This window comes from Nesoenas mayeri, assembly GCF_963082525.1.
Source record: "Nesoenas mayeri genome assembly, chromosome: 10".
NCBI classification, from domain to species: Eukaryota; Metazoa; Chordata; class Aves; order Columbiformes; family Columbidae; genus Nesoenas; species Nesoenas mayeri.
The window spans coordinates 5,064,622-5,088,356 of record NC_137560.1 but is presented as its reverse complement, the minus strand read 5'-3'; the positions used below and the strand labels follow the sequence as shown (position 1 = coordinate 5,088,356).

The following is a 23,735-nucleotide window of genomic DNA, read 5'->3' as shown; positions in this document are numbered from 1 at the left end:
AGATGTCTAGAATTAATCCTACCGTTGCAGGACATAGGCAGGGCAAAATAAACACAGCGCAGCCCAAAGGGGCTGGGAATGGTTTGGAAAGAACCTTACGCTTGCAGGAGGGCGTTCCGGCTGTCCAGTGGGTATCGTTCCCATTCCAGATGCAGGTGATGATGCCCGGTCCCTCCAGCTGGTGCTTGGCGGAGCACTGGAAGGCGATCACCGTCCCCACGGCCGTGCCGTTGCCGTGCAGGATCTGCAGCGTGCCGAGCTGGGGGGGCACGACGTGGCTGCACTGCGCTGTGGGACAAAAACAAAGCGAAGGTCCGCTTTAGTTTTATAGTGATTGGATTGTAAATCAGTCCAAGTTACTGGCCAAGACAAAGACCAGAGCTCGGGGTGGGGGATGCTGCCTGCTCTGCCAAGCACCAGCCCAAAGGCAAACAAACCCCCTTCGGTGCTGCTCAACAGCTCCAGCACTCTGACCCCGGCCCAAAGAGGGTTTTACTCCTATTGCAACATTATCTATTTAGACTGGTACATTTATTCTAAAAAAAAGTTGTTCTGCACATAGCGTGGTCTCCTACGGATTCCTGTCCTGTCGGACTCTGTGTGTTTAATTAAGCACTCAGGCTGGCACCTTCTGCACTGGGAGCATTACACAGAATCACAGAATGTCAGGGATTGGAAGGGACCTTGAAAGATCATCCAGTCCAATCCTAACACACCGCCCTCCATGCAAACTCTCCAAGATCTGATGGACTGATCACATATTTCAGTGTTTCAGTCTACTTGGTGGCATCTTTCCATGATCCTACAGAAACCTCCTGTCTTCCAAGAGCCCTGCACATCAACCTCTGTTGGTCGCGGCTGCAAGCTGAAGAGCCACTCTCCAGGGGGGGACAGACAGACAGACACAGCACAACTACAGCCCACTTAGCTTCATTTTCTAGTTACTATCTCTGCTTGATAGTATACCATTCATTTTTTAGTACATATTTGTTCATTCAGCTTTCCGTTTCTTTGTGGTTCACACAGCTGCTCTGTGAGTCATGGAGCTGTTCTCCTCTCAGCCACCTAATGTCAGCCACTAACTTTATACATTGAATTTTATTGTCACAACGTTCCTTATTTCACACTCATTTTAAACACAAATTTTAATTATCAGTTATTAAGACAACATATAACATCCAGATATACTTTGAAGTTAACAACAGCAAATACATTTTCTGGTTTTGTACACGTGCAGTGACAGAAAGTGGAAAATGTTTTACATACATTTTTTTTAACAATTACTAAATACCAGCACTGCTTCTACACCAGAGTCCGAGTTCCCCATCTTTCACTGGATTTACAAATGACTTCAGCAGACTCAGAGGCAACTGGGTTGGAGTTGCAACACAAATATTCCGAGCACCGTGACGAAACAAACATTTAAAAGGGGGAAAGTATGCTTTCCAAACTTGCAAGCAAAAAGAACTGTGCAGTTTTAATAGCCTCTTTGAGAACATCTTGTCAGAATCACGCTGATAGCAAGTCTGTTTTATTTTTAATACTAAATCTTCCCCTCTTGTCATTAATGAATGTTAAATTTCTGCAATCAAGCTGCAGCAGACAGGTTTACTACTTATTTTCAATTCATGCTCTTAAAAACCCCAATATCCTGGAAACCAAACCCAAAGAAATCTCAACAAAAGACCAAACAAAAGCCACAGTGACAATTACTGGCCTAATCTGCTAAGTAAATGTGTTCTGAGGACTAGCTCTTAAAAACATGCCCTTTTTAATTCCACGCAAAGTATTTCTGTTTGTTTTGCCACCTCTTTCAGTCTCTTACTATGGCAGCAATTTGCCTCAATGAGAGCAAATATTTTCTTGAGGGTTGTTTCTCTTCATGTCCTGCGCTTCTCTCCAGCATCCCGGCACTGGAGCACCTTCCCCCTCACTTCGGATGAGTGTTACGAGTTTGGGCGTTTCTTACCTTCGCCACTCAGAGACTTACCATGAAAAACCATTATCCTAAGCTGCAAAAAAATCTACCTTTTTGCATTTTACACTTTCAAGGCTATTTTTAGATACCGGGTCACATACTTGGAGTTCACGTTGCTCACGCTTTCAGCTGCATGAGATGTAGAAATTAATTCAGAGCCAAATTTGATTCAAAGTCCACCTGCTTAGCCGCCACAGCAGTCCTCATAAGACGCTTTCTGCAGACTTGTCAGTTCACCTGGACCATTATTCAGCCTGTGCTCTCCAAAGAATAGAGCAGTGTGGCACTGGATCCTTTCTTTCAAGACATTTAATCCTACCTGGTCTCATTCAAAGTGTTTGACACTGTCCCACACAGTATCCTTGCCTCTAAACTGGAGAGACTTAGATTCAAGGGATGGACCACTTGGCAGATAAGGAACTGGCTGGATGGTGGCACTCAAAGAGTTGAGGTCAATAGCTTGACGTCCCAGTGGAGATCAGTGCTGAGTGGTGTCCCTCTGTGGTTGGCATTGAGACTGGTGCTGTTTAACCTCTCTGTTGGTGACAAGGACAGTTGGATCAAGTGCCCCCTCAGCAGGTGTGCTGATGACACCGAGCTGAGTGGTGTGATCAACATGCTGGAGGGAAGGGACCCATCCAGAGAGACCTTTTTTGTTTTCAGCTGAGGCTGGTGTTTGAGGCTGCGTTGCCTCCTGAAGTAAAAGACTGCATAAACATTTACATCTTTACATCTGCATAAACAGATTTACATCTTGATTTATAGTTATTTTCTAAAAATCTAGAAAATGTCATGTTCAGGTCTTGGGTTGCAGTAACTGTTAGCACCTAGAAATGTAAAACTGAATAAACCCCCTAAATATTGCTCATGCAGCGTTTGCAATAGCTGCATCTCAAACCTCACAGATTCATGCCTGATGGCCAGCACCTAGAGCTAGGAAGAATGCTTGAGGAATTAAGAGCCTATCACCCATCTCTATGGAGTTTATAATAAACATTAACATTGATGATGTGTTGTTTAGTTTTGATGAGCTTCATGGCATCATTCCTGCACTTGATCCGTGTCTCCTGTGCCCCGTTCCCAGGCTCATGCTCTGCTCACGCTTCCAGATACCGGCTACTGCTTCAAGTTCCTACAGCTACTTCTGCAGCTTCTTGGACAGCAAGAGCTGAATTATACAAATGCATTTCTTAACTTGGCTCCACACTAAGAGGGTGCCCAGTGTTCAAAAAGCACCTGGTGGCTGTCTGCCACCACAGAAGAAGGGCATTGGCTATAGCAAATAAACAGATTATTTTGTATGACAAATAACTGCCCTCAAAGTAAAGACACTAAAGTGTAGTGTACTCCATAAATTCTTAATTCACCCAAATCACTGGGTTCAGAAATAGCCACATACATAATTTCCAGGCACTGAAAGATAGAGAGTAATGCAAGAATTAAGACAAAATAATCCAAGATATCTCTTCTCAGGCACAGCTAAGATTATCTGTATTGCAAAATCGATTTGTCAGAAAGGGTTACCATATGGTTCCATTGTCAGCAAGCTGCAGATTTATGTTTTGCTAATAAGAAAACAGAAATGAGAGAGCAAACTAGGCATGTTTGTCCGCTAAACATTTCCTGTGCTCCTTCCATAGCAAAACATAGAGGCTAAAAATCAAATACATCACATAAGTAAATACCAAAATGATCTAAACCACAGCAATAATTACCTGAAACCGTGTTGTCAAGATTGCCACTCGCTGTTTGTGCAGAAAGGGAGCAATCCATGACTTCGCCTCATTACTCCCATACACAAGTAACTCAAGCCTTTGTGTTGCTTATTGTTGACTATTTAATGCAACTAAAACATGCTGGAATAACCAGATGCCAGAAAGAGACAGAACATTAGGTTCTGTAAACCCTGCAGAAAGTAAACATGCTGATATTATTTCTGCAAGTCTATTTTCCTACAGAAGCAAGCCTTGGAAAGTACTGTCCCTGAAGTCACAGGCGTAACGTTCAACATCCGCAGCAGCCTCACAGAAGAGCTCTCGGAAGAGCTCGCTCTGTCAAAAAGCAAAAGAAAAGCGACTAGAAGTGAAATGTGAAATAAAGCAGATGCAGCGAAGCATTTTGTGTGGGTGAAACCACCTCGCGCCAGCGTTGGTCCCTTGTGCCCGCGCCTTCGCTCCCTCGCAGAGCTGGCCATGAACCCTGCCCGGCCGGGCTCTGCACCGCACAAAGTGCTGCAGCAACAAATGCCTACTGGGAACAGCCTCTCCTCCCACCAGAAGATTCAGACACTGGCACGGCTTTTTAGGAAATGAGTGTTGAACATGACAGCAACCCAGCAGTAAAACAGTAATCCAGGCTCTGGAAGCTGCAGAGCTTGCACAATGTCCCCAGCTGTGCCACAGCCCTGGGGAAGCGCTATGGAGACCTCCTGCTGCTTGGTGGCACCAAGTAATGACCTTCTGCAACCTTTTCTAACAAAAGCACATGGCAGCAATGGTGTGGTTTGACCTTTCCTACCTATTTCACCAGTTTCTGAGACACAGGAAAGCTGTTATAGACCTGTCTGCCTTCCAATACCTAGGCATGGCCCTACAAAGTTATTCTCCTGGGGAGGGTTTTGGAGGTCCAGGTGTGGCACTAACCATGTGCACCAAAACACAGCCCTCTGCACACCTGTGACTGCAAGGGCCACCTGTGGTGAGCGAGGCCAGGCTCGGTCACCATGGCCCAGGGGAGCTTCACCTGAGGAGCCTGCAAGAACCTGCAAGAGCCATGCAGGCAGTTCTTCCCTCATCTCTATCCCATGGAGGAGCCACCTGGACAACTGCAGACAGTAAAACTCGAAGGTACCTACAGAAGACATCTGTCAGAGCACGTAGTCCAAAAACAGAAATACGACTTGTCAACCATACGTCAGCCTTGTATCTGCCTGATTGCAGCATTTCCAAATGAAAATACTCCCTATAAACATTCTGGATTTCTATTGAAAAGTTAATTTTAAAATTGTGAAAGAGGGAGCCCAATTTCTCACCATTCTCAAAGGCCACCATTGCACACTCGTGGGAAATGTGAGGAGGGAAGGAGAGAAAAGAGGTATTTGAAGCGAGTTTCTTTCTGTGTTTATACATCCACACTCAAATGAGCTCTCTGCTCACACCTGTACAATAGCAGATCCCCTAGGCTTGTTCCTCTTTTTTCTGTTGTCTGTTTTGTAGGTAAAACTGATTTTTCAGCACACTGTTTGCAACGTAACTAACAATGTACACTGGTTCTGCAGTGTGAAGGGGTGCATGGACTCCCACACCAGGCTGAGCCTCACCAGTCGCATTTCGGGCAGCGCTGCGTTCCTTCTCGCCACGCTCAGGGTCCCCAGGACAAGCGAGCACATCTCAGCATCCCGCACCCTTCCCGGCTCAGCAGCACATCTGCCATCGCGGTTCAGCCGTGGCAGCGTCACGCAGCAGCTGCTACCGGACAGAGCAGGATCCTTCCCGGCTCGGAGCAGGGAAGGGAGCACGTGCAGAAGAAGAAAGAAGCAAATGCATCCAGAGAAAAGAAAGAAACAGCGCTGCATCAAACGCCAAGCGGCTCTGAAACACAAGAGGGGCAGGAGCGCTCACCAACACAGCCTTGTCAGGTAAACGAGCAAAGGCACAGAGCCAGCGGCTGTTGGATGCTGGCGACACTTCAGCGGGAATCTGATCCTCCAGAGCCGCATCCTCCAACCGGGCAAAGCTGCTGTGGATCGGGCAAGAAGCCATGGGTGAGGTGTTAAATCACCTGGTGAACAAGCTGGGTGAGCAGGAACCGGTGCTGCCCCGGGCGCCCCAGAACCCCCACACTGGGGCTGCTCATGGAGCTGCTGGCCCCACGGTGAGGCGTGAAACACCTGGGACCGCGCCGACCCCCGCACGGCCCTCCAGAGCGCAGGAGGACGGTGAAGCCACTGCGAGTCTCGCCATGCCTGCTAAGGCAGCAAAATGTACCAGATGGCAGCAAACTCTTGGCCTCCATGTCCGGAAGAAGCCGTCGCGCCACGCTGCTGCAAAATCTCACATCCAGATCTGAAGCAGACAAATTGGGTTCGTCTCCCTTTACAATACCGAGCCTTTTCCTTTTCTCTCCCCCAGCATTTTTCATCTGGCTTTTGAGCTGCTCAGTGTAGTGAACAACATGGAGCAAGATTAGAAGGCAGCGTTAAGTGCTTCCCAACTCTGCTCTGAAATAGTATTATAGAGGCCCGCAAGCAATTTTAATCCACGTGAAATCCAAGCTATGTATCACCCAAGTGCTAGATTAGGGTTTGACGACAACATGTGCGATACGCTCCTATTTCAGACATAAATAATATGTATGTATGATTGGTGTAAAATGATTCTTATCCACGTGTGTTATCTTTATAAGAGAGGATTTGTTCCAGTCGCCATACTGCCGTCCCCATGATTGATTTTTTTGTCAATACACATCAGTCAGATTACTCTCATTTTAGATTTTACTCCTGGATCTAGCAATGAGCTCAATACTGAACATTTCTCTTCTTATGGGAACAAATGAATGAGAAATAAAAACTAAATGAAAAATGAGGTATTTGATGAAGTCCCAGGTAAAGCAAGAACAGATGGGTTTTCTGTGCTTTATTTGTCTGTTTGCCAACAGAACTGAAATAGGTTATGATGCTTCTGATAAGTTACTAGTAGTGAAATTTTTGAGAATGGGAAGGATCTGTTAAATCTAAAGCAAATTAGAAGCATTCATCTATTTATCACCTCACAATTACTACCATATTAAAATAAAAGAGTAATTTTATATATATCTCTACATATATCCACTATGGAGCACACCAGAATTATGCCTTAATCCAAACTGTTCCCAATTAAAAATAACTCATGGAAATGATGCCAACAGTTGCTTTTGTGGCTGATTTTATGGTGAATGGAACTAATAGTGCTGATAGTCTCCCTTCTTTGTCATTCTAAAACAGATAATAAACTACATATTTGCACAGTTCAGAGTTTGTGGCCTTGTTTCTAGAACTACGATTCTAAAGAGAATAAAATTAAGAGGAATAACTTGTAAAGAGCTTTTCACCTGCACTTCAGCCGATACCCTAAACGTATCAAATGTCCCAGCGCAGAGAGAATTTGAAATCTGCAGGTCAGGAATCTGTTTCTACATAATTCCTCTCCAGGGAATAACAAGGACTAGGAGCATCCCCACATCTTCCCTCTGCTGCCAGGTCACTCTGTCCCCAGCCAGGTTTGGGGATGCACATCCTTGCTGGTGGACGTGTCCTTCATGAAACATCAGGCCGGTGAACTCTGCAGGTTTATATTTTCAACATTAACCATTATTTTTCCCCAGTGCTCATGAATAACCTCTCATTCACTAAACCTGTGCAGCCAACTGTAACATTTCTGCAGAGGGTGCAAAGCAATATGCGGGCTCCATTAACCAGACCCTGTATATTTTCCAGTGGAAGCTATGATGATCAGAAATGTTAAAGTTTTCTCTTGTCCATAGTGGAGATAGGAGATTATCTTGGACCACTGCTCAAAGCATTTTTCATCATCCCAATAACTGCAAGAAAACCACCACAAACTAAACAAAAGTTAAACAAATATGATACAGAAAGTAAATGATTTTGGGAAATCCATATTTTAGCATCCAACTCAATATTTAGCACATTGCTAACGTGGATCGGGTATCAAGAGGAAAACAAACAACTTTTACTACCAGTCTGCCTTTGGCGAGCCCTTCTCCATGCTCCTGCAGGAGCCTGACCTGAGATACAACCAGCAACCGCTTACAAGAGCAAAACTATTCCAGCACCTTCACAGAGATGACGATGGGCATTTCGGGGGTCTGGAAAAGGCCGCGGGCACTCGCTGATAGGAGCCTGAACTGGAAAGCTTGATCCTTTTGTCTGTAAGGGGATGCTCTGACAGAATCTGCTCTCTTGCTTTTGTTCCCTTTAAAATGAAGAAAGAACAAAAATGCCAAAACCACCTTGTCCAGCCAGTTCTAATACAAATACCTCATCAGCAGTCATCCTATCAATGGCCCAAGAAAAGGGCTCGCTGTCAGAAAAGCTACAGCTCTGTGGCTTTTCACCTACAAAATGGTTTAGCACCTTCAAGAATCTCTGCAAAACCCTTTGCTTTTTTTTCCTCTTTAAAGCAGACACCTAAATGCATCAATTTTATATTTAACCTAAAATCCAGCTGGTAACAAATCCAACGTTTTCTGGCTTCTCTTAATAATTATCAAAGTTTTGTCACCAGGTGTTCCTGCTCCATGGGGGGATTGCACTGGATGAGCTTTCAAGGTCCCTTCCAACCCCTGACATTCTGGGATTCCATGTAAACTTTGGTAAACTGGGCAAGATTCAGATTTTACTGCTTCTTGCAGATGAGGAAAGTAAAATAGAGACAAATCAGCAGCGTTGTCCACTAAGCTCTGGATCTACAGGTTCAATATATAACTCTCTGGTGCTTCTGGTGACTCGCAGTGGGCTGCACAGATGAGCAGGAGAGCTGGGTAGAGCTGAGGATCTCAGGATTTAAGGGGTATAGGACAGAAAACGATTATCTGAACACACTTGATGGAAAAACAAGCCTGAATATGATGCCCTGGCAACATCAGACATCTCCTGATTTACCATAGTTTTCAATAGCCTATTTAATTTGCAATAGACAGCGTAGAAATGCAGTGCTTTGTTGACAAGCTTTCCACTGGAGAAGGCAAAAGAAAACCTCAGACCTATTTTCAGAGGGAAAGCACCTGTCTGTTAGGAGCCGTAGATGGATGAAGGATGAAGGATGCCCTCCAGGACCATTCGACAGGGCCGAGGCTGCGGTGCAGGAACCACCTGCGCTGCTGCTCAGCCACCCTTTGGGGACCCTCCTGCCACGTTCCTCTGGAAGAAGGGCAGGAGGGCAGCATCCCGTGTGTCCTGAAACATTCCCTGTCCTCTATCCCGGGCACGGTGGGGACGTGGAGATCAGCCTGGCCCGTGTCCGGCCCCGGGGTGACGGCGCTGGGTTATCTGCCTGCAGCAACGCCGGCCTCTGTGCACACTCGGGGTAATGAACGGCGCCGATAAGAGCAGATGTCCCCTGATGATGCAGCTGGTGGCCTCTTGCTTCTGTGTGATGTTTGCCAGAGTGGGCACAGCCTCTGTGGACGCCAGAAATCCCCACCGACAGGGTGACACGAGGTGAGCGCTGCACCAACGCTGCCTTGGCTGAAAAATGCTCGAGTGGGGAAGGTCCAGAGCTGGCCAAAAACCACTTCAGGCATGAGAAGATTCACCCCAACATGAAATTTTAGGTGCACCAGAAATGCTTGCTACTCGATGCTTACATGCTCAGTATTGGCCAAATGCCCCAAAACATAGCAATTATATTTGTACAAAGCACTTATTTGTAAAGACTATATAAACTTTTCAACCTTTTCTCTTTGAAATTACTTTCTTGTTTTAAAATGGACTATTGAATACAGGTTTGTTAGCCTTCTAGGGGAATTTCCAGCCATCCTGTTAAGCAAAGCCAACTTTAAAGCTGGAGACCTTGCCTGCACTTGCTCCTCCTGGCTGGCCTCTTTTGGCCTCTGCAATTCCTTCTTCTTTCCCAATAGCAAACTGAACCTGTTCCTGTACTTGGTTTGCTGTGTTAAGCTGCTAAATGTGCAGCACAGAGCTGTGACCCAGCATTCGCAACTGTCAGCAAGAATTTCTGTGAATAATTGATTTTTTTAGACATCAGTCTGAAAGAGTTAGCAATAGCATGCCATTTATCACGGTGCTAAAAATCATTCATGGACTGAGAAACTAACAGTCAGATTTAAAAAAACCCTTCTCTGCGGTTTTATCACTTTTTATTTTTCTTCTCTCCCCTGTTCTTTTGCTGCTGGGTTTGGCTTTCCTGTTCCTGGGCTTCACCCATGAGAGCAGAGAGGTGTGCAGCCAGGAACCTGACCACGGGCACAACCTGCAAACTGCGAAAGTCACACAGCATCCTGCCAGAAAGCATTCGAGCACGGCAATGATTAACAGCACGAGTCAATAAGCACATCTGCTTCTGGCCTCCCTGGCCATAGGAATTAGTGAGGGGTGGCAGGAAGATTGACAGAGATGCCACTATAAGGACAGGGAACCAGTCCATTGTGTTTGCTTATTCCCATTAAAAAAGTCAATGATTGCAGGCGAGTTACACTTGGAATGAGAAGTAGTTTAAGCGAATAGATCAAAGGAGAGCAGCCCCATGCCCTTCACTCCCTTGTACTGCACATGTCTAAGAAACTAAGATCTACATCAGATAATTCAGCTAAATCACTGGCAGCTTTTGGACAGTCACAGTACTGTGCAAGGATAGTCTCTGATTCATATTTTAAATGAGTGAAAAAAACCTAGTCCTAATCTATATTTCTGTATTTATTAATGATGCTGGGCCAAACACCAGAGCTCCCTCTTGCCTACACAAAACTGCCACTGGCTTCATGCGGCGCCTCTTTCAAGACCAAAGCAAAACCTGTGTGTCCAGTCCGGATGCCTCTTTTGACCCAGCCAACTAACAAAGGTCATAGTCTTGGAGATTACTGCAGTTCTGAGCAGAAACTCTCCTGGGTATAATGCTGATCTTGTACGTGAAGGCACCAATTTCTGCTCTCCTGAATGGGAGGGATCAACCAACAAAACTGCCCCCTTGCACTTCCTTCAGCCACCTCAGCCCAAATCTTCTTCCCGAACACTCTTTCCCGGCGCACACGTGCACGCAGGTTCCTGTACACCACCTCCTCCATTCACCTAACCTGGCACCTGTCCCCATTTTCACCCCTCCTCAAAATCATTCCCAATCAAAGATCCTCTGCTTAGGAGATTTGTACGTGTGAGCAGCATTGTGTTTGGCTTTATTTAATCCCAGAAATAACTACTTAATAATAGCTCCCAGCTCTGCTAGAGGAAAAGAAAGCAGTTAACCCATCCTCTTCCCCTACGAGTGTTTCTACCAGGCGCTGCTGCTGCAATTTCTGCTGATACAGCTGCGAGCGCTGCTTCCCCAAGCAGCCCGGGCTGCTGGGCCGGCACCTCCATCTGCCACAGAGTCTCCACTCTGCCAGCAAAACCTTGTATGTGAACCAGGCACCAGCTCAACCCCATCTCTGAGACCCCCAGCAGACACCCCCCCAGAATTGATTTATTTGGTAAGAGGTTGCTCATTCTGCAACTTCTGCATTTCTCCCTGTCAAAACAAAACGAAACGTGGGAGACAGACTTGCAGCAAGACTGAAAAATCATCTCTCTGTCATAGAAACACTGAATATTTGGGGTTGGAAAGGACCTTTCCAGCTCCCCAGTGACCCCCTGCCATGAGCAGGGACACCTTCACCAGCTCAGGTTGCTCAGAGCCCCATCCAGCCTGGCCTGGGATGTCTCCAGGGATGGTTCATCCACCACCTCTCTGGCCAACCTGGGCCAGGCTCTCACCACCCTCAGGGCCAACAATTCCTTCCTCATATCTGGCCTGAATCTCCCCTCTTTTAGTTTAAACCATCACCCCTTGTCCCATCACAACAGGCCCTGCTGAAAAGTCTGTCCCCATCTTTCTTACAGCCCCTTTTAAGTCTGGAAAGGCCACAATAAGGTCTCCCTGGAGCTTCTCTTCTCCAGTTGAACCTCCCAGCTCTCTCAGCCTGTCCTCCCACCAGAGCTGTTCCAGCCTCGGGTCGTTCCTGCGGCTTCTCTGGCCCCTCTCCAGCAGGTCCATGTGTGTCCTGTGCTGAGGACAGAGCTGGACCAGCACTGCAGGGGGGTCTCACAGAGCGGAGCAGAGGGGACAATCCTCTCCCTCCACCTGCTGCCCACGGGGCTGGGGATGCAGCCCAGGGCACCACTGGCCTGAGCTACAAGCTCACATAGCCAGCTCATGTCCCATCTTTGGTCTACCAGTACCCCCCAAGCCCTTCTCTGCAGGGCTGCTCTCAATCCATGTCAATCTTTTGACCCACTGAGCCAGTCAGAACTGCTCCTCAGAATAACACACTTATCTGTGACTGCATTTGAAAGAGAGCATGTCAATAAAATGCCTAAATGAAAACTAGCAACTGTCCTACGTGTTGGCTTGTCCCAGGCAAACTATTAAATGCAAGATTCTGTAGTGCCAGGCACATAAAACTCAGTGGCAATTGTGACAAAGTCAAATACTGCTAATTTCGGCTCAATTAAAATTATCTTTGTTGTAGAGTTGCAGATGTGCATTGGGAGGCTCCACTTTCTCATGGAAAAGGTCTGAAGTCCTCCTAGCTCTGCCATGGTGGGAACAATCCAACCATTTTGGCCCTTTAAAACGGACCATATTTCTGGCCACAGCTAACCCCAAAAGTGCTGGAGTATCTGTTGTCATTTTTGGTGGTTTTGCTTCTGTGTTTTGCAGCTGACTTCTGATTTTTGAAATATCGATGTTTTGGGTCCAAAACACTCAGCTCACTTCATTCCCTAGCTGAAATTCAGAAGTCTAGACATAATTCATCTCTATAACCTATGTAATTTAAGAGTAGCTAGGACAAAGTGTTGGAGAATACCACAGGGAACAATCTTGCACTGTGGAGGACTGTGCCAGAAGACCTAATAACTCTTTTCCAGCTCTATTTTGTACCATTCTAGAGTTTTTATGACAAGCACAAAAATCATTCCCTCAAAGCAGTAACAATGTCTGGTGCAAATGCCTAACCACGAAGATTAGCATCTTGCAGTGCGGGAGATAAAACCAATTAGCTGAAATTCTGCAACTGTCACTTCTTTTACCTTGTTTAATAAAAGGTTTCACTTTGATCTCATGGGAGAAAAATCAAGGAGAAATAACCATGAAGAAATAACCCTGAAGAAACAAACCCATATATTCCAAGTTGTGTCACGTTCCGTCCTGTGGAAATGGAAATTTGGAATCAATGTTTTCTTCCTCAGTCTAAAAACTGAGCTGCAACTCAGGATCACAGGAACAAGGTGAGAAACCTCCTTGCAGCCTTTCTGCAGAACAGCAGTGCTCTTGGCTTTGAAGAACAACTTTGCTTTTGCTTTCCTGCAAGAGCAACTGTAAGTTCTCAGCAACGTGATTTCCCAGCCTGGGCACTGACATGGAAACTCACTTCAGAAAAAAAAAAGGTGTGCATAATAAAAGAATAGACACCTCGAGTCACACCAAAGATACATCCAGCCTGGTACCTACCTCCCACTATGTTCCACTGACAGTCATCTGGAGTATAACCCAGCGAATAACCAGTGATACCTTTTCCACTCTCCAACAAACCGCAGCTTTTGTCTGTCCTAAGCCAGAGATCATGTCTCTTCCCTTCAATGGGGTCTGCTAGATAATTTCTTCCACGGTTTGGTGTGGAGGTGGCATTCACAGTGTCCTGCAGCACGTCCCAGCTCCCCTTTGGCAGCCTCTCTTCTTCTCTGGTTTGGATGGCAGAGGGACGGAGCAGAACCACAACTACTGACAACAACCTAGCAATAAGAGACCTACTAATTTATAACCTGGAATAACAAGTGTCTCTGTCATGTTCTGTAGTTCTTTCTTACTTTCCCTTAGTGTCTGTGGCCTCACCGATGTTTCTGTAGATGTGTCTCTACATTTACAGAAGCATGTGCTGCCCTAGTCCGAAAGAGCTACAGGATTGCATTGAGGAATGAGGGAGGAATCACTGCAAAAACCAAGGTACCATCCCGGAAAGGGAGAGGGCCAGAGCCCCCAGCTTCAGCAACACGGAGACTAAACATAATGATACACCCAAAGATCCGCCAACATAATTTAGGCAGGTTCAGACGCAACAGCAACGCAGTGGCAATGCTGACACCCCCACACCATGGCAATTCCCACAGGGCAGGAAAGCGCTCAGGTCACCACTGACAACAGCGTTCAGAATTTCAGAGGCTTTTACAGATAATATAATGAGCCTGGCAAGAGACGGTCGATGAGTATCTGTCCATAGTAAACTACTGCGGAAAGCTGCTGTGACAGCAAAACAACCACAGTATGATATGGAATACATAAAAGCATCTCTATCATTTAAAAATGTAAGAGGCTGAACTGAAGAAGGCTTCTTCTCAGCTTGCAGACATTTGCTGCACTCTTCCCCCGCCCCACGTACTGCTCTGCATATCTGCCCTTTTGCTACGCCAAAAACCCGAGCGACGCGCTGACCTTGCCAAGGGGCAAGTCGAGCTCCCACGGCCCCTTTCGCAAGGGTGCTGCTGAGCCTCCTCTAGCACGGGGGGTACCTTTCCCCTGCTCCAGGTGAGGCAGGTCAGGAAAAGCTGGAATTTCACAGCTGTGTTTCAGGAAGCTGTGAGACCTTCTAAGTGCTACAAGCATCAGGCTGCGCCAAGGAACTTGAACTTCTCTCTCTTTCACGCGTTAATTCAAACAGAAATTTTGCTACTTTTTTTTTCATCCTCTGCAAAAGGAATGTGTGAGGGAATTTGTGCAAATCTTTATTACCACCCTATTGCTCACAGCCTGAAACTTTACAGGGGGAACTCTCGATCAAAGCAGCATGTAAAGTGATCACCAATAATAACATGATACAATGAAAGATACCATATAACAGTTGTCATCAGCTTGCTCTAGAGGTCACTTATCCAGCAAATACTTCTGCATAAATAACACAGTCACACATTAAGCACCCTGAACAAGAGTTTAATTTAAAACCAGCAGTCATAATCTAAGCCACTCCAATTTAACAGCAGCACATCCACCTAACTCAATACATTTGTAGTAACAAAAGCATATTCAACCAAGGTGAAATCCGCACAAATAGTGAAGGCCAAGACAAATCTCCCTAAAGTCTCAGGGCAATGAGAGCAGAGGGGACGAGGGAGCCTGACACCCAGCAAAGGTCTGGCAGAGCCTGTGTGCCACGCACATCTCTGCTGCTCCTACAACACACACAGCAGCTCCATGCAGGCATGGCCATGCTCTGATCCTGCGTACTCCCTTTTCACTCCAATTTATTCATAGCACCTTACTGATAACTCCTGCTCCATGGTTTTGGTGCAGCTGATTTGGAGAAAATGGTGTTTGTTGTTCTGGCTGGAGACACAGCTGAGAGAAGCTGGGTTTGTAGATATCTAAGAGATTAACTGAGGGTGGATTTCTAGTCTGAACGCCAATTTTGTTTTGGTGGATTCTGAATTTCTGTGAGTTTTGCTTCATATGTACATAGGATAAGATTAGCCTAGGCAGGCACAAAAAGGCTTGATTGTAACACAGGACATGCCACTTCCAAACTTCATTGTGGGCAAACCCAGCCTTAGAAGACAATTGAGCACAGCAAATAAAGGCAGCCAAATATACACAATTTTACAAAAAAGTCAATAATTAGTAACATTAGCATCAAACTAGAGCAACAGGGTCTACACTTGCGTTTGAGTTGTTAATTCTCTAAGTAGGTTTCCCGGAACTTGTTTCGCATTTTTTAAAATGAAGTGCTCTATTAAATTCAAATTAAATGCACAGTTAAGCACATTCAGTGGATGCAATTTAAAGCATTGCTATACAGCCCAAACACATTTGCTCATTTCTATCAGCATAACAAAATCAGGTCATTGACAAATTCTGCTAGACCCCACGAGCAAATTAAAGTGCAGGGGGACAGGCTATGAACCATAGAATCATTTCAGTTGGAAGAGACCCTCAGGATCATCGTGTCCAACCATAACCCAACTCTAGCACTAAACCATGTCCCCAAGAACCTCATCCGCAGCACGGAGGTTACAGTTCTGCCTCTCTCCTGGACCCAGAAATTCACCAGGACTGCAGCCCCAATGCAGCGTGCACCTCCCACCTGCGGCAGGGCCAGACCCTCCATCAGCTCCCATTAGCATCAAGTTAATCAGCCCCACTCCAGTCAAAGAGGTTTTGAAAGGATGTCACGATCTATGCGATCAAATTGAACGACAAAACTTAGGGGGAGAGAGAGAAAAGGAAGCAAAAAAGCTTTGACTGGTTTCTCATTCCACTCCTCAGCATATGATCCTATTCCATTAACACGCTGATATCTTCATTTTCTACCCAGTCAATTTGCATTTCTCTAGAGATTATTTCTCTTTGAGGACCAGCAGCTTCCAACAAGCTGCAAGACAGTGTGTGCTGTACCCCTTCCCTCTTTAAAAGTACACTGGATTTCACATTTGTCCAGCCCTCATGGCTGTGAGTCGCTTGCCACCCCAGCACCCTGCGTTCACCCAGACTCCCATAAATTAACCCCACTGCTTCCTATTTAAGAGCAATTGAACCACAACCGAGGCCCGGGCAGTGAGCTGCCACCTCGCCAGGCCCTCCAGCGCAAGGCATCCCATACAGGGCTGTTTCCCCAAATTGCTACCGGGGCTCCATCAGCCGCCTCCGGAGGCATCTGGGGTGACCCGCAGGGGCGGCCCTGGGGAGGGGGCTGTTCTACGGAGCCTCCTCCTCGGACACCCATCCCTGGGGAGCCTGACCCCTCACGGCGGGGCTGGCACCGCAGCCTCTCCCACAGGAGCCGTCCTGCCCCGCTCGGCACCCGCAGCGCAGCCCGGCCGGGACCGGCCAAGCGCGCTCCCCTGCCTGGGGTGGCTGTGGGACACTCGCCCCGAGGTGCTGTGTCCCTGAGAACTTCAGGGTGAGGGGGAGCTGCCCCCTTGCCCTCCGCGGTCGCAGGGACCAGCCCCGCAGCCGGCACACAGGATAAGTGGGAGGGGGCCCTGCCTGGAGGGAGGGCGGAGCGGTAACGCAACCCTGGCCGGGGGGTCCCGCACCCTGCCCGGGGAGCACGCACCTCTGCGCAGGGGGTCCCGCATCCTGCCTCGGGTACCCGCATCCCTGCGCGGGGGATCCCGGCATCCTGCCCGGGGCCCGGCGCTACCTCCGCGGGCATCCCTCCCCCTGGTGCGGCGCATCGGGGAACTTCCCCGCGGAACGATGCGGGACCCTGCGGAGCCGCGGCCGCGCTCGTACCTGTGTATCCGCGGGGGCTGCCGCTGTCCCGCCCGGGCGCGGGGGTCCGGGGCACGTCCAGCCCCGGCGCCGTGGCTGCCGGCATTGCTCCGCCGAGCCCCGCCGCGCCGCCCGGCAGGTGCAGCCCGCGCCCGCCTCCGCCCGCCCTCCGCCGCCGCCGGGGCCGGGCCGGGGGTGCTGGGGGCCGGGCCGGGGGTGGGGGCGGCCGCCGTCCCGCGGGAGCCGCCGCCGCGGCCCCGCCAGCCCTTGCCGGGCGCCCGCCCCGCAGCCCCTCCGCCGGCACCAGCGGAGCGGGAGGGGGAGGAGGAGGCGAGGGAGGAGGAAGGAGGGAGGCGGCGGCTGCTCGGGGCTGGCGGGAGCCCAGGCGCTGAAAAGCGGTTCCCCAGGCCGTTGCGGGCCCGGGCCACCGCGCAGCGCCGTCCTGTGACAACCCCCAGGGGCCGGGGCTGCCCGCACCGGCACCCGGGGCTCGCCCCGGCCTCTCCCGACCCGACCGGCTCCGCCGGAGCGGCCTGGCTGGGATGCGGCACGGCTGCCTGCCCGCCCCCCCGCCCCTGTCCCCCAGAGCAGCCCCGAGAGCCTCAGGTAGGGCGGGCTGCTCTCATGGGTCTGCTCTGCTCATCACAAACACGCTGCCTGCCGCTCATTGTGCCATCATGGGCTGGGAGCTGCATCTCTCACGTACACTCAGCTTACGGTCTTCGAAGTTGTGTTTGTTTTCCCTGGGATCTGAAAGTAAACTAACTGGACAGTGCCAAGATCCACCACCTCCCCACCTGGGAGCTGGACAGCACACACCAACAGACACAGGCCATTCAGTAAACCCCAAGTGCTCACTACATGTAATATTGTGCCCATTGCACCCTGGTCATATCACCCAGAATCGCTTCTTACCCTGAGAGTGTTGCCTCAAACGGGCGAGTTCAGGTCTCAGCAGTGTTCCCTGAGCTCATTGATTTGCTGACACCGGCAGTAGGTACAGAAAAGCACTGAGTGGTTTGCACTGTGTGTCCAGGAAAAGCGAGGGGAGGAACAGCAGGCTCTTCTCAAGGAGCTCTGCTTGGTGGTGCTGAGCATATGGGCTGAGGCCCACAGTCAGCACTCTGGTTATTAACACTCACTCTGCTTGTTTTATCCTCTAATTATTTTTTCACATGGAATTAGAAGAAAAAATGATCTGCTGAAGCGGATTGAAGAGAAGAAATTCCAAGATGCACCAAACCCAGATAGACTGAGAAAAATCTCCTAAGGCTCTTCCAGGAGTATCAAATGGAGCAGGATCGTACCCATGGGTAGTGGTGACACAGCTACTCTGTGCTACTGGACACAGCACTTTCTTTTGTGAGCTTATTTGGCAAGGAGTCCACAGAAATATTGCAAATATAAAGAACTGCTATTTCCATCTCTACAACTAAAACACATTTTAAAAGTAATATGTGGTCATATTATAGCAAAAGAACAGTGTTTTTGAAAAGTGCTGCAGTTTATGGATCCGGTCTGCATTTCCAGTAATGTCAAATACTCATATACTTAATTTATGTCAACAAGGAACTACAGCTCCCATAATCAAGTTCTTCATGTCTGTGAAGCCAGAGAATTACCAAAGACAGGTGATTATTTTTCCTTAAGCCATTGCTAATGCAACTGCTATTATACAATTAAAGTTGAATACAGCTGTGTTGCAAGTCCAATCTTTTCTTAAAGGCACTTAGAGAGAGAAGTTCAGAAGCAGCATCTGAATCCCACTCGGCTCATGTCAACATTTAGTTTTACTCTGCACTGGAAATCCTACCCCCAGAGAGGTGGTTTTGCTCTCCGGAGCAGCACAGGCAGAGCAGCCCTGGCCCCCGCTGCCACCTCCCCGCTTGTCACCTGCCCCAGGAGCTCGTGTCCCCCCCCGCAGGGCAGGAGCTTGCGCGAGGAAGCTGTGGGACAAAGTGCTGGACATCAGTGGATGTCTTGCTCATGACTTCAATGGAGAAAGTGGCCAATTCCATTGACCCAATGTCTACAATCCTTACTTAAAATCCAGCTGTAATAAAAGGGATTTTTGCCCAAATAAGGTGCTGTCATCTGCCATTGCCAACAGTGGTGACATGATTTCAATTTTAAAGCCCATCTTGCAATGCAAACATGCTTTCAATGTAGCAAAAAAAAAATCTCATCAGTATAGTGGGAACACAAAGAAAAAAAAGTGAAAAGGAAGAGAACAGAAAGTGCTGCTTAAAAATGATGAAAGTTTCCATGCTGCTGCCCATTTTTTCCCTGCTGGATCCCTTATTTTGCCATCAGAGGAAGCTGTGCAACCCCAGCTACACGTGTGTTGCCTTTGCGTAGGGATTGTTTAACTGTTGGATTTTGCTAAGCTGCCCTAAGGCACTGTCTTTCCTGTAATCCCAGTTATTAGGGCTGGCTCAAGGCATGCCAAGGGCGCAAGACTGCTGCAGCGACTGTCCCATCGCCTGCTGCAGTGAATGTCCCATCACCTGCTGCAGCAAATGTCCCATTACCTGCTGCAGTGACAGTCCCATCGCCTGCCAGCCCCTCCACCTCAAACCCTCCTCCCCTGGGCTGCAGGAGCCATCTGCACCAGCCCCACAGCCCCCAGGCAACCAAACCTGGGTTTGCCTACATTGTTCAGATGTCTGGAGGGGGTCGTGGGGTTTTAGTCAATAATGAAGGATAGTAGGTCTCAGCTGCAGGTTTCTGTTTAATCGGTTAACACATGTGTACAGGTTATTGCTCAAAGTCCTCCTCTGGCTCAGCAGTCAGATTGCTGAAAGAAAAACTAGACCCTTAGAAGCGACAGTGAAACAATGTGCTGGGCTGTAAGAACTCTTCACATCCCCATGACATTCCGAATTGATGGGGTGGTACTGCCCGAGAGAGATGGTTTCACTCTGCCCTCAGCTTTCTTCCTCCTCCTCCCAGCTATAGGTTTCACCCCTGCCCTTCTGCTGGCTCTGACAGCAAGACCTGACAGCCCAGCAAAACCAGAGGGGGAAAGCAGCCTCTTGCTTTGGCAGGGGGTTGTTATCACTACCCCAGATCTGTGAGACTGGAACCCGAAGCCCTCAAACAGGGAGCGATGGCTTCAGCCAGCCCTGGGTGGCTCCAGGTCTACGTTTGAAACCAAGGGCTGCTGCATGGAGTGGCTGTTCAAGGAACCTTCCAGAAGAAAGGTAACCCAGAGCACACCATCTACCTCGGAGTGCCACCTCTGAGCCTCTGCCTTACAGACCACAACGTTCAGACCCAACATCTTCGCAGGAGCCACACAGTCCACCAGCATTGCGCTCACCTCCAAAAGGGGAACCAGATAAAGGGACCTTGTCAGAAAACAGCCCCTGAGGATGAGACAAGGGAGCCAGATCCTCCCGGACAGACCAGAGGCTGCTGGTGGCCGTCGGGCCAGAGGCGCAGGACACATCTGCTTGTCAGCGAGGACTTGGGAAGGATCGGAAAGGGAAAGCTGGCAGGACCAGAGAGAAAAGGTTGCTAGAAGCAAGTAGGTATTCTTTGGAAAATCTGAAGACGTGCCCACATGAGGAAAGCAGAAAATCTAGCAGGTTAAACGTGAAAGGCACAAGGCCAAAGAGTGGAAGAACAATTTGCAAAAAGCATTGAAATGAATCGTAAATTTGTCTCTGGAGGCCCTACAGCCTGTCTGTCAGAGATCTGTCTGTCCTTGATCGGGAGCTGAAAGAAGCACTCGAAGAAGATAAGGTCATAGCAGAAAAGCTAAATTAAAACTTTGCTTACCCTGGGGGAAACCATGGAGGAAAATATGGAGGAAAGCCAGAGCCCCCCTTTGAGGGGATGCACAGGACAGTCCATGTGTTGGTAGCTGATGTGTGGAATGTGCAAAGAACAGGACTTTCAGCAAGACCGCGAAAGAAACTCAAGATGAAATAACCAAATTAATTTTTAACAATAGTGTATAACCCCTCACTTAAAATCTTCTTGATTACTCATGGTCTGAAACAGGAAATGTAACACTAGCTTTTTAGGACTTATTTCAGATGAGACCTCAGAAACTACTGGTTGGTAAGCCTGAAATCTGGACCAGCCACAATAATAGAAAATGTTTTAGCAAATAAAATCAGAGAACACATTAATACATTTAATATACTGGGGAAAAGTCAACATGGGGTTTAGGAACGGAAGTAAGTTCTATTTCAAAAATCCTCTGGAGGTTTTTAAAGGAATCAACAGGCCAAAAGACAGGGAAAATCTAGTTTATATTTTCTACGTGGGTTTTCATAAAAGGGCTTGCAGCAAAATCTCTTCTCAAAGGACCTCAGACAGCTATGGCATATCAGAAAAAGACTTTGCACAAATAAAGGGCTGCTTTTCCCAGTAGAGAGGAGCGATGATGGCAACTCCTGGGGGTGGGGGAAACCAATCTGGTTTTGGAGTGAGGAATAACACACACGGGGACCTGGAGAGCCATTTCTGCCCACAGGTGAGCAGCGTTCCGAGCAGAGACCCGCTCACCTACTGCACACAAAGCCATGTCTTTTCCTTTTGTCTAGCAGTCCTACACTTTCCCCCCGCAAAGAGATGCAGCCAGACATTAGAAAGGTGGTGGATTCAACATGGGGATTCAACATGGGGATTCAACAGCTCAGGAGTTATTTTCTTGTGCTACTGTTAAGTATAGTGCAGTGCCACAGTATAGAAAAATACAGCAACATGTTTACCCCGTCAGGGTCTGAAAATATTAAGCTAATTTGAAGAGGGAACATTTTTTGTTCCCTCTGTAGTAGAAATGAATAAATACAGTGCGACAGGCCAAGTGGCATCAATATACATGTTGTTTTGCCAGTAGCTCGGAAAAACACACATTCTGAGAACAACCATTTATGTCTTCAATACAAGATAAAATGTTGCTGTGCACACTTGCACACAAACTATCTCCTCCAGCATTGCTCAGGGCTAATCAGCAGGGTTACAGTTAAGCAGATAAAGCCTTACAAAGTCATGTTTGGTCTGGGATTTGGTGCCTGTGGTAATCTGGCACATGCCACACTTTCTTCTCTAGCCTCATTTCCTAGAATTATAACGGAAAGCAAATAATGATAATTCTTTTTTTCCCATTTAAATTGTTTATGCTGATTATAGGAAAAAGGAAACAAAATAAATGGTAAAAACATGCAAATCCCTATATTACAAACATGCATGCTGCATCACACCATGGGATTTGGCAGCCTGGGGCCCTGCTACAAATGTGCGAGAGCGTGCTGCAAAGCCGCCTCGGGTCTGCCGAGCTTTCGCAATCCCCATTTAAACTCAAATACCAGCTTTTGAGATGGTAGAGATGGTTTTAAGAGGCACAGTATAGGAATTAATACACAGTAAGGATGGGGAAATAAATAATAAAGAATGATGGGAGGAGCTGGGAAAGAAGAGAGACGAAGCAAGCGACCAGTGGGTTCTGTCTGTTGGGAGCTGATGGTCCTTATCTGGGGATGGGCCAAACCGCAGAGCCCAGGGTGCAGCACCTGGAGAACAGATAGGAGCCCCCTGGAAACTGGGGCCTGGGAGACCCGGCAGAGACAACCTGAAGAAGAAAAGGGTAAATCGCAGGTTCCCTCACTCCCATCCCCTGGAAGCTGGACATTTCAAAGCAGAAAACTATTTGCTTTCCCATAGGATTTGGAACTGAGTCAAATATGCCTTAGGTGCTCTTGATATGAACACCCCAAAATACGGGACATTCACATATCGGGGTATTGTTCAGACTGAGACTTCATCTAACAAATGAGATTTTTCTTTTTTTCTTTTTTACTCTATAGTTACGTTCTGATGTGAAAACAGTTCCAAAAATCAGGAGCCACTTTCAAAGAAAAGATGCTGTGAGGCATTAAGTAGCAGGATTGTATGGCGGAATACAAATACGAGTAAGCAGGGGGATTTTCCTCTCTGCTTAAGACCTAGAGCTCTTGGAAAGCAGATCTGCTGTGAAAATCAGAGTGCTGCTGTTTTTAGACAGAAGTGGCTTTCTGCAGAACCACGTCTCCCATCATTATCAACAAGTAGCAGAATTCACCGTGTGAGGGGAAGATTCATTTCTCGGAGAGGATGCTCCCTTCCCTCCTTGTGGATCACCAAAAAGGAGGCAGAAAATAACCACAATGTCCTTGTTCTTAAGATTCAGAACTGAGCTTGGGTTTCTGCATTTCCAGTCCCCATCTGCAGGGCTGTTCTTCCACAGGGCTGCAAACCCACCTCGGGGCTGAGGCAGCAGGAGCAAACACAGACAGCTTGAGATGGACAAGTTACAGGACACAATACACAAGGCTGACAGGATATTGAGTCCGATGCCACAGACGAGGTTTATATAGGTGCATAATGTTATCAGCAGTAGTGAGATAGCCTGTTTTAAAGCCTATGAAGAGGAGAAAGCTGACAGGTTCACAAAAAACTTGAGGTTTAAGTGATAATTTTTAAATGATGCCCAGGAAGATGGACAAAGTTCATTCTGATTGCGTATTAGTGAAAATATATTGAAGCCAGCGAGAGCTTGGGTTCGGACTGCAGTTGAGTTTGAGCCTGTACATCTTACCCATGCACGGCATTTTCTGCTAAGTGGATTCTGAGCAAAAGCATGAAATGTATTTCTGAATGTACTTATTTTGCTTAAGGTGAAAATAAATGCACACTTCAGTGTCCTATTTTTATTCTTGAGAACAAAAAGTGGCCAGGAGAGACACAACGTACTCCTGAAAGTTCAAATTTATACCAGCAAGAAGCAGCACAGC

General features: G+C 47.7%; 1 protein-coding gene across 1 annotated transcript in view; it reads right to left on the bottom strand.

The window, feature by feature from the left end:
* The window catches only part of SUSD3 (sushi domain containing 3), a 30,237-nt gene extending 12,993 nt beyond the window's left edge, over positions 1-17,244 (bottom strand). The window contains exons 1-2 of the mRNA XM_080350426.1: positions 16,972-17,244; positions 100-288 (exon numbers count right to left, since the gene is read on the bottom strand). Of these exons, the coding sequence (XP_080206552.1) occupies positions 100-288; positions 16,972-17,056 (274 nt within the window). The 5' untranslated portion in view covers positions 17,057-17,244. The remainder of the gene's footprint in view (positions 1-99; positions 289-16,971) is intronic.
* Between the last annotated feature and the right edge of the window lie 6,491 nt (positions 17,245-23,735).